This window comes from Coffea arabica, chromosome 1c, assembly GCF_036785885.1.
Source record: "Coffea arabica cultivar ET-39 chromosome 1c, Coffea Arabica ET-39 HiFi, whole genome shotgun sequence".
Taxonomy (NCBI): domain Eukaryota; kingdom Viridiplantae; phylum Streptophyta; class Magnoliopsida; order Gentianales; family Rubiaceae; genus Coffea; species Coffea arabica.
The window spans coordinates 48941713-48958390 of record NC_092310.1 but is presented as its reverse complement, the minus strand read 5'-3'; the positions used below and the strand labels follow the sequence as shown (position 1 = coordinate 48958390).

The following is a 16678-nucleotide window of genomic DNA, read 5'->3' as shown; positions in this document are numbered from 1 at the left end:
GGAATAAAAGAGCAACAACACAACTTGTGGAAATGGTGGGAAATAGTAATGCATGCAAGCTCAATGGACCATGGCCAATACAGGATCAACATCACAATCAGCATATTATGGCAAATCTGGAAAGCTCGGAACAAAGAGGTGTTTGAAAGAATCAATCCAACCTCAAACAAGATTGTGAAGAAGGCACAAGAAGAATGGATAGAGTATGAACTGACAAAGGAAACTGAAAGGGAAGAACCAGGCAATGCTGCTATGTCACAACAACAACAACAACAAAGCAGGAGGAAAACATCAAAGGAAGGAGTCATCAAGTTGCATATTGATGCAGTAATATCTGCAAGAATGATAAGAACGAGGCAAGGCATAATAGCAAGGAACTGGATAGGAGAAATTGTGAAGGCAAAAGGGATAGTACATCAAAGAAAGAGTGAAGCCAGCATGGTGGAAGCACTAGCTATAAGAAATGCATTAGTGATGGCCAAAGATGCAGGGTGGACCAAAATAGAGGTCTGCACAGACTGCAAATCAGTGGTGGATCAAATCAACACACGCAATGTAAATAACTACAATATTGCAACTGTTTTGGAAGATATTCAGGAGTTAAGGCAATGGTTTCAAAGCTGTAGCTTTTCTTTTGTGCATAGAGCAGAAAATAGATGCAGCCATGAACTAGCTCAATTTGCAGTACAGCTAGTCCAGGACATAGAATAAGAATGTGATTTCCCAGTATAGCTGCTAGAATTAGCAAGAAAGGAAATGAGGGCAGTCCCCTTTTGTTATTAAATTTTGTAATATCAAGTTAATATATAAAAAGCTGTTAACGTTTGTTGGAAAAAAGATAGGACCAAATGCTGTACACTTCTTGCAGAGAATAGAATAGTAAACTATTTTGCTGTCGCTTCACATATGCTAAAAAATATATATACACCAGAGCCAGTGTACAAGATATACAGGGATTTGATTTTTGGTTCTCTTGCGAATGCCAATAATGCACGTGCAATAGGGTTGTAAACGAATCAAATCAAATCGAATTTTAATCTAATCGAGTTCATTCTCGATTTGATTTTACTAAACTCGAATTCGAGCTCGAACTCGACAAGCTCGCAATATGTTCGACTTAGAGATTAACCTCAAATTTTAGCTGAGTCGAGCTCAAGCTAAAAAATGGATAAAATAGTAAATTTTTTTAACAGATAATAAAATATTAGAAATTTATATATAATTTCATTATTAAAATAAATATATATATATATATATGTGTGTGTGTATATATATATATATATGTATATATGTAATCGAACCGACTCACAAGCTAACAAATTGAGTATCTTTGAACTCAAATTTGAATTCGAGCTCGACTTGATCGACTCGAATTCGGTGTTGACCGAGGTCAAATTGAGTCTTAACTCAAACTGCTTCTCACTCGACTCGTATGCGGGGGACAATCCAAGATCAGGTAAACCAGACTCGACTCACCTCCACTATTGATTTCAAAATCAGTTGATTTTAAAATAACGGATTCTTTGTGCTTCAAAAAACAGAGGGTTATCTAAATGAAAAGAATAACGGAAGAAGAAAACTGCAAGTAAGTATTAGAAATCACAAAAATTTTTCACAGTGATACAAAAGTTGAGGAAGGTTAACGTACATTATCCTTTAAATGGTAAAATTGCAATTTTACATAAAGTATGGAATCTTGTGTTGCAATGATATTCCATATCCTGTTAAATAAACCTTGCCATGTCAAATACACCTCATGCGATATTATTACTATTAGGGGATTTTGAGCACATCATTGTGGAGAAAAAAATGTACAAGTCTTCGCTATCAAATATAAGAGCAAAATACATGGTAATCATGTTGGTTACCTCTACCTAAATCTGGGCCAACCTATGAAACAGTCTGTGATGATCAAAACACACAAGCAGATTGCAAATTGGTTCTTCCTCAAACAAAAATCTGGAAATCCTCATTTCCAGAGTCTTTTTGCTCTTCCTCAATCTCCCAAAGTGAATTTACAACCGAATCTGAACAGCCGTGCACCTCAATCGTTTCAAGAGTTGAAACTTCCCCAAAACAAGAAGGGACTTCTTTCAGTCTCCAGCATTGAACCAAGACTAATTTCCGTAGACGCGGGAACTGATCAGATGAGCATTTCCATCGAGATATACGCAACCGTTCCAGTTTCAAGTATTTGAGCTGAGGAAACTCAAATCCTTCCATGTCCCATGTGCCCTGCGGAGAGACTTCACGATCTAATTTGATCACCTCAAGACTGCACAGTTTCCCAATCATTGGAATTTCACTCCAATGGAAATATGACAGACTCAACTTCTTTAGATTCATCAACTGAAAACGAAACTCAAGATGGTACCTTCTCGGGTGATCTAGCTTGAGCGATTCCAATTGGCTCAGAAAGCCCATTGCCACAATCTTATTACAATCTCCATTATATTCCTCATATTTGAAGAGCCTGCATTTTAGTCTGCGGATGTTTGGGAATTTTTCCAATATCTTTTCGCTTTGTACTGAACTAAGAACCAGAACAGAAATGCTGTCTAAATTATGTAAACTCCCCAGGTTCTCTTCAGCCCAGTTAAAAGTAAAACCATTTCTTGCGTCTAGTCGCCTCAATTTCTTCAAATTCCATATAGTATCTGGCAGTAGGACATTTCCGTCTGCTTGGACGATAAAAGTTTCTAAATGTGAGAGATTGCCTACTGATGAAGGGATGGAGTTGGCTGAAAGATGAATTGCCAAGTACCTCAGCTCAGAAAGCAACTCTATCTCGCTTGGAAGTTCACCATGTAGACAAAATTGTCTCAAGTCCAATACTCTCAGACGCTTGAAAAAGAGAAATAGGAATTTAGGAAAACCACTTCGGAGCATCTCATCCTCCTGAGCATAGAACATCAGAGAGTTCACACGGGTTGAGCATAGCCTTGAGTCCGCAAAAATATCCTGCCCTGAAAAAATGCATAACCTTTGCAGATTGCGTGGCTCATCAAAGGTGAAAAGTTTATCATCTCCATGTAAAAACTGCAGAAAATTTTCTTTCTGGGCTTTTACCAAACAAAACTCGTGCAACAAATCATGAATGCGGCAAGTTCTAACACCACCTAGGGATCTTTCTTTGGAAACCATAACCAAGCTTCTGCTTGTCAGTTCATATATGTACTCCTCAGCTACATCCTCCAAGCTCTTTATCTCACTTTCCTGGACAAATCCTTCAGCGATCCATAAACTCATTAACCTCCAAGAGGGAATCTCTCTGTCTTCGGGAAATGCTGCGAAGTAGAGAAAGCATGGCTTTAGATATTCAGGTAAATGCTGGTAACTCAGCTCTAATACATCCATGCACTGATCTGTAGCACAAACAGCACTTAAGCTTAGTCTTTCCGCGACCTCTATCCAACCATCATCTTTCTCCAATCTAGCAAGAATTCCAGCTACCGTAACAATCGTGAGAGGTAAACCCTGACAATGTCTGGCTATCTGCATCCCTAGATCACTGTGCGCTAAAGGAAAGCCTTTTTCTTCAGGTAGCTTCTTCTGCAGTAATTCCCAACTCTCCTTATCAGTGAGTCGTTGAAGATGGTGAATTGTAACATTCTGGTTGATTTCCAAAGCCACCATAGGAAGTCGACTGGTTAAGAGGATTCTACTTCCATTGGCATTATCTGGGAAAGATCTTTCCAACGCATTCCAAGCCTCACTACTCCACACATCATCAAGAACAATGAGATACCTAATTTTCATCAAACGTTGCTTTAGTTTTTCTTCCAACTCATCTTCATTCTTCTTTGAATATTCATCACCAGAGTGGTGTTTTTTTCTTTGTAGCTGATCCTCAAAAAGGTCAGGATCAATACAACTCAAAATCTGAAGCAGCACATCTTTATGCTGATAGAGCTGAGAAACAGCACACCATGCACGGATATGAAAAACGCATCTAATTGAAGGATCATCATAAACATTTTGGGCCAAAGTCGTCTTACCTATTCCAGGCATACCAACAATGGAAACAAACCCCAACTGCTTTTGTCCTCTTGTAAGTTTGTGAATTATTGTGGCTTCATCTTCCAGCCTCACCCGAACTTTGTTGGTTGTCCTGCTCACACTATGGGCTTCCAATCTATACTTATTGTCACAAATGTTCATGGCTTCCATCTTAGAAAGATTAATCTCTTTAAGTTCTTCCCTGATGGAATCAAATATGATTGGAGACCTAAAATCTGGAATGTCTCCAATGAACAAGGATTTAACCGTCAGCTGTGTCTTATGCGCCGCCTCCATGACACGTCTCCGAAGGGCTTGGTTGCTCTGGTCCACACTGATCTCCATCAAAGATCTTAATGATGCAAGATCTTCTCGGATAGTTTGAATTTGATCCTTTGCAAAAGCAATTGAACCAACCTCACAACTCGGCAGCTCTTTCAGATTTTCTAGGAGAAAATCCATAAAACCAAGCTCATTGTTTCTTGGAAAGATGAATGTCGATGTAACTACTTTTACAAGCTTAATCTTTCCCACGAAGTTGAGAAGTGCCAAATCAAATTCCTTGGCCAAGCCTTCTTTCAAGACGTGCAAAAAAATTAGGCAAATTATGATTCCTGCTTCGTTGACCGCAGCTCGAATGAGATCCTTCACCTTTTCATGAAGCCCATCAAACTTCTCCGGGTACTTCATAAGAATGGTTTTCAAGAATCTTAGTCCCTTATAGAGCAGTGGTATTTGCTCCTCAAAATTGATAATCAACACAGCATCACGACATAGTAGTTTATCAAGACTGTCCAGGAGAAAAAAAACATGGTGCTCCAATAGACGTCTGTTCGTCGCCAGAATGTTGGATGATCTTTTCCAGTCTGTAGCTGTCAAGACTTTGATGTAACTCTCAAGCATCTGGGGTTCAACAGACATGACTTTTGCCAGCACCCCAGAAATCTTTGTTTTCATTTCGCCACGCACGGTCACATCCCTTTTGCGACCTGTGGAAATGAAAAAGACGCTTGCTGCTGCATTGACTGCCACAAGTTCCAAATGAGTCAAGAGAACCTTCAACTGCCCGTGCTGAAACCCTTTCAATTCTGCAAAGAGAATGAATCGTTTGAAGAATTCTAGCTTCTCTTTAATGTATGAGATCAGAGTTCCCAGGTAGACATTGCCCAAGTCGAGAAGATCTTCCATATTTGCCAACAGCAGGTCAATGAATTCCCTAAGTTCGTCTCTGGATTGCAAGGAGTAACCCAACGCAGTGATGTTGGAATAGGATTCGTTGATTTTTTGTGTGAAAGACCACAAGCTTCCCCGAAAATCTTCCACCATCCCAATAAAATAAGCTTTCATGTGAGATCGTGGATAGAATCGTTCCTCTACTCCAAGACGAATGGAGTCCAACTCCCTTCCTAATCGGTTAACTGCATCTTCAAGGCTATGCAACAGAGATCCAAGACATGCATTTTCATCAGATTTAAAGTAGAGAAATATGCTGCGCATGAAAGATCCAAGAGATTCCCAACTGATCAAACGATTGCTGCTCCTCCAGTACTTCCGAGCACACAAAACAAATGTTCTCACAAGTCTTAGATCCGTCCTCAGCCCCGCCCACAGATGAGATTCTACGTCCAGATCTTTTGCCACATGCTCTAGAGCATTTAAGACTCTATTAACCGAAGCACAGCCCATCTTTGATTCCTTCTATCCTCTGCAGCAATGGAAGACACTCGAAACCTTGCCTCCTTTTTTTCAACTTCAGCCAACACGAACTCCAGGAACTAATCTACGCTGCTGAAAATTAAGCGGTTCCTCTCTCAATATTTCGGTAAACCCCTTCCTACAATGAATGAATGGAACAAGAAGATCTCTATCTTCTATCTTCTTCTTTTTTTTATTTTTTTGTTGGGTACACAAGGGCAACTGCAGAGCGACTGCCTGGCTCCTTTCTTCCGTGGCCGCAGGGGAAAGGTCGCTTTTACGCGCAACACAGCAGGGTGGCGTTTCGAGTGGAGTTTTCTACCATAAATTTTTTACATTTTTCATTCATCTTTTTTTTTCGCATGTATTAAATCAGTATATTTTTTACAAAAACTTCAAAAAATTGCAATTCAAATGGAATCAAACCCTCCTCTTTTGATAAAAGAAAAAGGAACATTTGCAAAAGGGCAAATCGTTTAAAATTTAGTCTCAATCTAAGTTTTGAATCACTTCTTATTCTAAATTTATCAAATAATTCACACACGGTCATTGTTTTAAGACAAATGACTTGATTCATTATAAAAACAAATGACTGGATCCATTATTCATTTTTGTCCCCTCAGAAGTAGGATTTGACTTATATCATATTCATTTTTCTTTAAAAGGTGAAATTGGATCCAAATATTAATCTTTGTCACTAAACAAGAAAAAAAAAAAAAAAAAAGCAGGATCCGACCTTTTTATACATAAAAATGACAGCATGTGGATCACTTTGCAATTTCAACTAAAAAGCAATTAAAATTTTAAGTTAGGACCAAATTTTGCTTATTTAAATTTATAAAGAATACAAAATTAATATTTAAAAATAAAGAACAAAAAATTTTATTTGCTTAAGGTTCCGTTTGATAAAATTGAATATGCATTCTGAAATCTGAATATTGAAACAATTACTTTGCTGAATTTTAAGCACTAAAAAGAAATATATGAATACCTGAATTTTACTGCTAAATCTATTGATACTATTTGATAAACATTTTATAACTGAATGCTTAGTAAGTTAAATTTGATAATTTTGCCCTTATATCTTTTCATCCAAAAAATAAATAGAACCTGTGATTTAATTAGTATAAAATTGTTAGGTATGAAAATGACAATATTTATTTTTAAATCAAATTAATATAAAAATGAAATATATTATATGAGGAGTATAGAGAAGATGTGAAAGTCATTAAAAAGGGAGAAAAGAGAAATAGAAAACCATTAGATAAAGAATATCAAGTTGTTAAATTAGATAAAAATTTTGAATATAATTAATAAATAATAATAGATTCAGGAGATAAGATAAGGTAATTGAAATAATTCTATTGATTCTTATCAAAATTAAGCAATCAGTTAACATTCTTGTACTCAAAAAATATACACAAGTTCAGCAGATGGATTTTCATTTATCAAATATTCAGAATATTTGAATATCTGAAAAAGTTTAGTTTCAACATTTTTTTATATTATTAAATAAACCCTAAATGTTATGCACTTTTTGGATAGAAGATTATTTGGGATAATTTTTTTTTAAAAAAAAAACTATAATACTTTTTTGGTATGATGTATGTGAGATAAAAAGATGATTAAAAAATATATTGATAATGTAAGAAAATCAATGTATGTAAATAGGATATAAATAAGGCGCAAACCAACAATACCGTAAATTTCTACTCCCACAATCACTGCTTTACAGTTTGATTGCACTATCACTTGTCTCCATCCTTCTTCTTTGCGCTTTCCGCGATGCTATTATATTAAACCATTAGGGAAATTGTCAATGCGGGAGGTTGGCTGCCAAAAACCAAAACTTTTTAGGCTAAATAACCAACTACTCCCATGTGGTTTCGCATACTACCAAATGACTCTCTTAACATTTTGAAGTTTCCAAATAACCCCACATAATTTTATATAAAGGGCAAACTTGACGAAAAGCAATTTCCTATTAGTTGAAATGCTAGTATTAACCAAATGAGAACTGAATAGATATTTATGTTAAATTACATGGAATCAAGTGGATATTATATTATAATTTTACCATATGCATCTTAGGATGGTACCTAGATACAGAGATGCACTTTTCGCTCACTTTTTACTTTGCATAAAACCACAAATGAGTAATGTGAATATTCTAAAACATTAGAAAAGTGGTATGGTAATATGCAAAAACATAGGGTGTTTCTATTAATTCAATCCAATTTGTACATAATAGCATAGTTATTAAATTCGACCCCAATAAACTTTTGAACTTCAGTTGAACAAGAACTGCAGTAAGTATTCTATGCTGCTGAAAATCAATTGTTTTCCTTCTTTTTTCGCAGAAAAACTTTGAACTTCGGTTGAACGGGAACTAGGAGGTATCCTATCCTATGCTGCTGTTTTTGGGTGCTTACTTCTATGAATATTTTGGTCAACCCCTTCTTTTTCTTAGTGAAATTATGAGCAGAATGAAACAAATCCGCCGATTCAGGCAGCCATGTCAAACAATCAGGGAAATCATGGCTAGCTAAACGCTCGAGAGAAAATGCACCTAATAATCACCCCCTTGGTTTTTTGGTTCCATCTTTCTGACACTCATTTTCTTCTGATGAAAACGGGATGTGATGTGAAGGACCAATTTGCTGGTGGTATTGTGGACTTCTTCACCCTGGCGAAGCAGCACTCTGGACTTCAGGTATAATAAGAACCAGTAGTAAATCACTAACCATAGGCCCGGCAGCCAGCCGTTGTTTAATGAGGTAAGATGTAGTACTATATCATTCTCTCCTGCTCTTAGCTCCAGAAATGCACATTCTTGGATACAGATTATGCAAGGTCATGTGCACTTGTGCTTAACCTACCTAGGTTCCAAGAAGAGAGAGATTAATTGCCAAACTAGGTTGATGAATTTATCAGAACCATACAACTGTGTTCTACTTATCGAACAGACTCAGGAGCAAGATCAAAATATCTGTTCTTACAACTTGCATGCAACATTCAGTCATCAATACTCGTTAAACTGTAAAGTAATCCTAAGTTTTGGTCACTGGCTAACGTCTTCTGGGCGTCCATTTGATGCAAGAATGAAGTTTCAAAACTAAAACCAACACTACTCTAAAACTGAGTGTTAAATCATTACAATTAAGCCAAATGACAGGTATCAATTCAACCAAAAAGAAAAAAACTCACTCGAAGTTTAAATGACGGGAAAGTAAAGGAAACAAGCTCACTTTGGCAGGAATAAAACAACGGATATTCTTGGGACATAGATGCAAAACATTTAACTACCAAAGACAGCAATAAGCAAGGCTTTCTAAAGCTTGTATAATTCATAACAAAATCTTTTACATCAGTTCACCAAGCATAATAAGATACCAACCGTATCTTCATTTGACTTAGACGTCAATCAATTTACAGCTACTGTCATATATTCTAATTACAAGGTTCAAGAGCTCTGCCCTTTACTTATTTCATCGTATCAGAATCAATCAATGCACTTTTGACCAGTACTAGATACTTTGTCATGACGGGTAAGCATAACCAGGCCTCCATTGATGCATGAAAATGCTTCTACACCTGACACTGGATACAAAATTCACAAGATTATGACTAAATTTAACCTCGACTGGCGCAGGAAAATGCTTCCATACAAATGTCCATATAAATTGAGCATCATTCACAGAAAAGTTTCTATCAAGCTGCAGAAGTCAGGAATCTGTTAACTTCAAGTAACCAGTCTGCAGACTGCAACTGTTTTCACAGGTTACAACCTCCAAAGTTGCATAGGAAGTATATAAACACAACTAAGGCCTCTGCAAAACACAAAACTAAGAGTAAATTGCACTGACCTCCCTTGAGGTCTGATTGGATTAAAAGATAAACCCCTCAAAGGCTTGAAGAACTGAACCAGCCTCCATTAAGGCTTCACACATTTATGCTTGCCCTTGATAAAATGTAATGGCATCAAAAAGATTGGCAAAGACTGTACAGCAGCCACAGAGAGAGAACGAGAGCGAGAGAGAGAGAGAGAGAGAGAGGAAAACTGACACTGGTCACTGAACACAAAATTCACAAGATTATGCCCTTACCAATGTCCAAACAAATAGAACATCATTCACAGAAAAATTTTTACCAAGCTACAAAAATCAGGAATCTGTAACTTCAAGTAGCCAGTCTACAGACTGCAACTATTTCCATAGGTTACAACCTTCCAAAGCTGCATAGGAAGAATATAAACAGAACTGAGGCGTCTGTAAAACATAAAACTAAGAGTAATTTGCACTAACCTCCCCTGAGGTCTGATTGGATTTATAGATAAACCCCTCAAAGGCTTGAAGAATTGAACCAGCCCCCTTTAAGACTTTACATAACCTATGCTCGCCGTTAATAAAATGTAATGGCATCAAAAAGATTGGCAAAGACTGTACAGCAGCCACAAAGAGAGAACAAGAAAGGGGGTGGGGAGAATAACTTTACCCCACAGCTCTCTCTCCCTCCTAATCACAATCTTATCCACTGCTCGTCCTTCCTCCCTCCCTCTCCACCCCTTCACCAGCTCCCCTTCCTTTGACTCTTCCTCCCCGTTTCCTCTTGCTTTCCCTTCCCTCTCTCCCCTACTGACCAATTTTTGCTTCTCCATGGTACCAGCAGCTGCTCTGCAATCTGTTCCCTCATCACTCTCGCTGGTCTATTCTTCAGTCTCCTAGTCTTGGATACCAAATTTTGTGGAATTTTTGTAAATGATTTGGAAAAGTTGCACGTTGCAGTCATGGAGGCCTGCTGTCATGCGCAGCCGACAGTGGCAATTGTGTCATCAGGTAAGAAGGGAAAACGAAGAAAAACAAAATTAGGACCCCTTTTGGAGTGCTTAATTTATGTCCAGGTCTTTTGTTTGGTTAACACCATTACCAGCAAATTTATCAAGGGAATGCAACACAACTCTTTAAAATGGAGGACTATCCATAATTCAAGCAAACCCCTGGCGATGTCAATGCATCATACTCCGGCTATCCATATTTTTGCAACACCTAGACAGCCCAAATCCAGGCAGTTCAGTTGTCCAATAAACACTGATCAGAACCCAGACTATATCTACCATCAGATTTCATTAGATAATTTTATCATCTCAAAATCATTGATTCCTGCATCATTTGGCTAATTACTAACTGCAATTTAGTTTATCAAAATAAAAAATTGTTGAGAATCAAAGTGCATGGCCTTCAATTTAGGGGCCTAAGACTTTCACTGCAAGGGATTGACTGTTCGTAAGCCTTTAGCACATTCCAACTTTTAGACAGAGCTGCTCAAAAAAAAATAAACTTTTAGACAGGTGGAAATTTCCATGTTTTTTATATAACCACTGATTGGAGAAGACCATTCCAGCCTCTCATGGGGATAGTGCACCATTCAATGGTGAGAGAGCAACCAGCAAGATAGACCATAAGCTCTACTACACCTCCCCCCCAACCCCCCAAAATGCCCTCCCCTCCAAAAAAAGATGCAAGGAACTCCAGTTCAATCTTAGACTTGTCCTTATGGAGCTACACATAGACACCGCAATGACCTGATATATAAATGCGACACCATGATCTAAGTCAAATGGCTTTCACCATTACAAGGAGTCAAACCTATATGATCAAATGACATAGAACAATAACATGAATCCACAAATTATACCAGTTTCCATGTATCGATCTGATGTACAAAATCCTAAACACGCAAGGAAACTAATTTAAAATGAATGGTGTGAATTCCATTAACCTACACTGTCCTACCAAAATTCGCTACTGTGTTTCCAACATACTCTTAGTAAACAAGAGACACACCACAGGCATGCTTCTCTTGCTTGGTATTGTAGACATTGCTTTATCCACAACTTCTGAACTTGTTTCCTATCAAATTTATCATAAACTATACTGCAAAATGCATATTACTTCAGAACACCATCAAACCACCAATACATCAACCTCCACCAAGATTGCTAATGACATTCAGAAAAAAGAAAAAAGGTATAAATAAACAAAAAAATAGAAAACAATAGGAAAGAACAAGCTAACCAATAGGAGAGTAGAACAGGTACAAAGTCAAACCACAGGCTATTAGATTAAAAACTCACCACATAGATGAAGCGCAATGGTAGATATTCTTCTCAATCAACATTTAATTTGAAGCAGAACTTGCAGCACATGGAGCTTGACTACCATCCTCAGATGAAGACTGGTTAGCTGATATGTCCACATGTTGCTGCTGGTCAGCCAGACCAGGAGTTGGGCTATCCTCTTCACTATTTGATACAGAAGCAATAGTATTTCTTCTACTATCTCTGGTTTCTAGATGACCCATCAGGTCCGTCACAGTAGCAATACCTGGATCACTTTCTCTTCTACCTTCAGAACTAAGGTCCTGTGTCGTACTGTTTCTCGAGAAAAATCTCTCCTTCCAGCCTCTTGTGCTCTTGGTGATAGACTCTTTGTACCTTTAACAATGAATTTGGCAAAGATCAGTTGAAAGACTGTTATGAAACTAATTAGCAATTGTCGGTAGCACATAGCAACGTTCTGTTCTACCTCATTGACATTGCACTAAACCGCGATTTTAACGATTCAGAGAAAGACTGCAAATCTGATGGCCCAGCTCTGTCCTGACTGCCAGGGGAGGATTGATTAGGAGACCTCCTAAAAGAAGATAATTTGACATCAGAATAAAAAGAAAAGCAGAAGATAGAATCGTATCTAGAATACAAGTTGAAATATAATAAAGCAATTGCCATACATTCTCATGCTAATGGGCTAAGGAAAAACTTAAAATCAACGTAAATATCACTACCTATTTGTCAATTGCACATGCTGATTAGCAACAGGGCTTGATCCTGATGCTGGAGCAGGCACTTGATCCGCTTGGCCAGAAGTGGGTGGAATTAATTGCGTAGAATCTCCTCCTATGGCGAGCAATGGAGATGCTGAACCAGCTATCATAGCTGCAGGTTCATTCCCCCCAACACCCTGTAGAGGTGGAGGCGAAGCAGCAGCCGTCGTAGAAGGGGCATTAGGATTAGTAGAGAACACAAGAAAGTGAGGACGGCCTTGAGCTGATGACCTACTCCTCTGGCCTTCCCTCCTAGCAATATGACGAGCCCTTCCCATGGCAGCAGCAGCAGCTAAATGCTGAATAATACGTTCTTCAAGCTCGGATTCAGTTGCACTAACTGGTAACTGGAATTTCAAAATGAAAAATAGATGTATAAAAGAAAATTTTAATAACTGAGCAAAAAGGGAGCCACAGTTGAAAAAGTACAAACATGCTGCAACTCAAAATCCCCCAAAGTTGGATGATGAAATATAGTGGTGTTCCTAGGTGGATTCATCCGGATATTTCTTTCATGCTCTACAGCATCAAGGAGTTCCTGGCTGCCAACAAGAAAATATGACTGCTTCTATCCAGGTAACAAAATATGGAGGATGGGCAGAAATATATAGTAGGTTCACTGAGAGAAAGGACCATGGAAGGGGAGCACTTACCTGCCAGGGTCCTTCAGACTGATAGGCTGCCAACACATTGGGCACTTGGAGCTTCTCTGACACCTACAAGATATAGTCACTAATTATGCTTAACCCTGGCCCACATTTTCTATGTCAATCATGAGGCACGAATCTAGGCAAAGTATGAGCTTCTACCAAAAAGAAGGTCAATATTAGGTTGCCACCAACTTGAGAAACTTTAAACATCAATGAACAAAATGTTCTAGTTCAAAGGTAGATCATCCATCACTTGAGAAAAGAATCAGTAAAACAAAAAAACCACAGAAAAATACCACGGGACACAGAAATATACTAACAACAATGTTCAGAAACATTATGATGAGAGAACCGCCATAATCCAAAAAGATGAAAGAAAGCAAAAAAGGAGAAAAAAGCCTTGAATCTGAGGGAAAGTTTTTATCAATCTTTTCTCCAAAAAAAATTACCAAAGCAGAAAGGATCAAGCAACTTAGATCAGAACCTTCCACAAGACCAAAAACGAAATGGAAGTGGAAAAGAGTGAGAGAATTGTCTTTAAATGGATAGGCACTATTACAGGGTTAGCGAGGCTTTTACTTTTGTCATTAGCAGGAGATGGTCATATGCATCTAAAATCCCTGTACTTTCTCGCTTTGAATGTGAGTAGACTACGCATCCATTTTCCTACATGTCAGAAATTTTACATAATAAGCTCTACTGTGCACAATATCCAGATATCTTGCTTAATCTATTCCCCCATGTTGGCTCCTCAAGTTTGTATTGTGCAACAGGGGAAAAAAACAAACAAAGGGGGAATCCACTTTTAATATGGCTGATTACAAACTTCTTAAGAGGACTGATGGCAGCCTCTGCATTTTTATTCACTTCTCAATTAATTTAGTTAAAGTACTCCAATTGCTATATTTACAGACAGAAAGAACAATTTCCTACCAATGCCAAAGCAAAAAATGATCCTAAAAGAGAAGTATTATCTATCTTCATCAAACGCCATGGCAGTGAAAAGACTGAAGCAGTTTTATGGCAACACTTAAGTAATAAAATACATAATAAGTTCTAATGGATGGCATCATATTATGTAGGATGGTATCCCCCTCAAATTACTACCAAACAAAGAGCACAGAATTAGAGAATAGCATAAAGTATTCTGAAGCCTCAGGCTTAAAATAAATATCTTTCAGTTAATGCTGCATTTCCGTCAATCCACAAATGCATATTGTTAAAGAATGAGAAACATCATCATCTTTGACCCAAACATATCACACCCTTAGAAGCATACTATCAAATCCCGTTTAAGGAAGCATTTACACATAGAAAGGTCAAATGTTCAGAAGGGTAGGCTATCAGTCTATTTACTAATGCAATAATGATTAGAACCAAAAAAGACCTCAAGTTCAACAAATAATTATCATTTACTTCACATGAGAGAAACAGCATGTCTGCCATAAAAATGTATGATTTTTGAGCGTTGAAGACATCTTTAAAGTTATTAAAAGCAACCAACTTCAAGATAAGATTTTTCTTTAACAGATTAAGAGAGTACCATTCAAGAACACATTGAAGATGAAATTCATGCTTGCAATTTGTCACCTGCAACAGAAACATAATCAAACGTCACCTAGTTGGACAGAGTTACAATCACAATTTCAATTGAGCACGCAAATGCCTCATAAATATATACATACAGTCGAAGGATCACTTTCAACAAATTCTTCAAGGCATATGCTGCAAGCATCATCACAGGCATCCTGAATTCCACCTTCCACGAAAGCTGCCACTGATGTCAAATGACTCTCGGGTGCTTTACCCTCTTCCATCTGCAAAAAAGTTGCAATCTTTAGAATTAAACTACTTAAAAAAGTAACTCCCGGGTTGCAAAAAACTTTTCCTTCTTACTATTAGATTAAAATCTCAACAATGTATTGGACATACAATAGATAAGTGCCTAAAAAAATTAATGTCTCGTCTACACAGACAAATATAGCAGCTCACAAAAAACAACACCTCACTGAATTAAGAGAAACCAAAGGTGGTCTAACCCTACTTTAAAAGATACCAACTTCACAAAATTGCTAGTCAAAATGAAGCAAAGGGTTCGATTACCAAAAGAACAAGTGGCAGTTTATTGAAGGCTTGTATGGTTCCTTTGTTCCAATGCCTATTGGTTCCCAAAAACAAAAGAAAAAGAGAAACTGGCTGTATTTTCACGTGAACTAACATTCTTCAGCCAATTATTCACAAACTAGAAGACTGCAAATGGGACAAAAAGGCAGCTTTATTGTAATCAATTTACAATCTAGCCCTGTGATACAAATTCCAGGCAAAACCCAGAACAGAAAATAAAAAACCCCACATAAACAAGAACTCGTTCAGCTTAAAAAGAGAAGAATAAATATATAAAGCTCAAGTCCAGACCAGCAAAGGATATAAATCCAAAAATCGAAATGGAAAATCACAGAAATAAGCTATTTAACGAGTGCCCACTAAGCAAACTGGTTAGAATTCACCAATTCCACCCAAAAAAAATTTTAAAACTCACCTCAGAGTAGAAAAGTGACCTAATCTGGCAGATCAAAACTAATCAAAACCCAAAATACTGATTCAAAATTTTACCTTTATTCAAGAGGGATATATACCAGGCCTAAAAGATTATGATGAGATTATCTAAATGAAGTGGGAACGGTATATATTTTGGAGGCAAGAATAAGAAGAAGAGGAAAAAGGGAACGAAGACTTTGTAGAGTCTCTCCCTTGTGGATGATTTATTGGTAGAAATTACAGTAGAATTCTTGATGGGTTTTTCTTTTTCTTTTTACTTTTCCTTTTCTTTTTTTTTTTTTTTGGGGAGTGGGATTAACCACTTCTTCTTACGGGCGGTGGTGACTGATGACTGATGACTGAGCCCACACAGACCAGCTTAGCAGGGAAGGACTAAGGAGAGAGCCAAAGAGGTGACCGCAGCTCGGTCTTCTGCTAGCCAATGTTGCAACACGTGGCTTAGATATCTCATCTCTTTGAATTTTCTATATAGTTTGGGGGAAAAAGTTTCTTTTTTCTTTTTTCAAAATTTTTCAAAAAGAAAAAGTTGAAAGCTGGATATTTGAAAAAAAGTAGGATTGTGCTAATGGATAAACAGATTCTGATTCTGCTTTGCTGTATTATTCTGTGTTTTCCACCGTCCAAATGTAATTTAGAGATTGGGATTTGGCCTTATTTATGGGCTTTTAAGGTAAGGTTTGCTGTCAAATACGATAGATTAGTTAATAATCACTCGTATTAGGGTGAGGATTTGGTGTCTTTTCACTAATTTAGAAGAAAAGTTAGTTGTTTCACTTTCAATATTTTATTTCGTAGTTACAATAATTGAGGGTTTTAGAGTAGGGATTGGTGTATTTTGCGTACTTTTGCTGACAAGATTCGAGTACTTTTGAATTTCATTTCTCGAAAATTTT

General features: G+C 37.4%; 3 protein-coding genes across 7 annotated transcripts; 1 reads left to right on the top strand and 2 right to left on the bottom strand.

Moving 5' to 3' along the window:
* The first annotated feature begins 48 nt into the window (after positions 1-48).
* Positions 49-711, top strand: LOC113741699 (uncharacterized). The gene has a single exon (XM_027269293.1). It carries the CDS (start codon positions 49-51, stop codon positions 709-711), a length of 663 nt encoding a protein of 220 aa, XP_027125094.1.
* Positions 712-1741: 1030 nt separating this feature from the next.
* Positions 1742-5997, bottom strand: LOC113725795 (putative late blight resistance protein homolog R1A-3). The gene is made up of 2 exons (XM_027249158.2): positions 2375-5997; positions 1742-2275 (listed from the first exon to the last, which is right to left on the bottom strand). Exons 1-2 carry the CDS (start codon positions 5683-5685, stop codon positions 1948-1950), a joined length of 3639 nt encoding a protein of 1212 aa, XP_027104959.2. The 5' UTR covers positions 5686-5997; the 3' UTR covers positions 1742-1947.
* A 1897-nt stretch (positions 5998-7894) lies between these two features.
* Positions 7895-16139, bottom strand: LOC113704539 (E3 ubiquitin-protein ligase RHF2A). Of its 5 annotated transcripts, XR_003451718.2 has the most exons (10): positions 15840-16138; positions 14912-15043; positions 14770-14816; positions 13230-13292; positions 13010-13118; positions 12538-12923; positions 12279-12386; positions 11828-12187; positions 9561-9655; positions 9013-9294 (listed from the first exon to the last, which is right to left on the bottom strand). XR_003451718.2 is itself a non-coding variant. In XM_072074890.1 (9 exons), exons 2-8 carry the CDS (start codon positions 15041-15043, stop codon positions 11872-11874), a joined length of 1161 nt encoding a protein of 386 aa, XP_071930991.1. In that variant the 5' UTR covers positions 15840-16138; the 3' UTR covers positions 7895-8573; positions 11828-11871. The 5 variants fall into 5 exon arrangements, 4 of the variants coding, with proteins under 4 accessions (XP_071930991.1, XP_071930998.1, XP_027082236.2 ...); XM_072074890.1 differs by lacking the exons at positions 9013-9294; positions 9561-9655 and adding an exon at positions 7895-8573; XM_072074897.1 differs by lacking the exons at positions 9013-9294; positions 9561-9655 and adding an exon at positions 7895-8569.
* Positions 16140-16678: the final 539 nt, after the last annotated feature.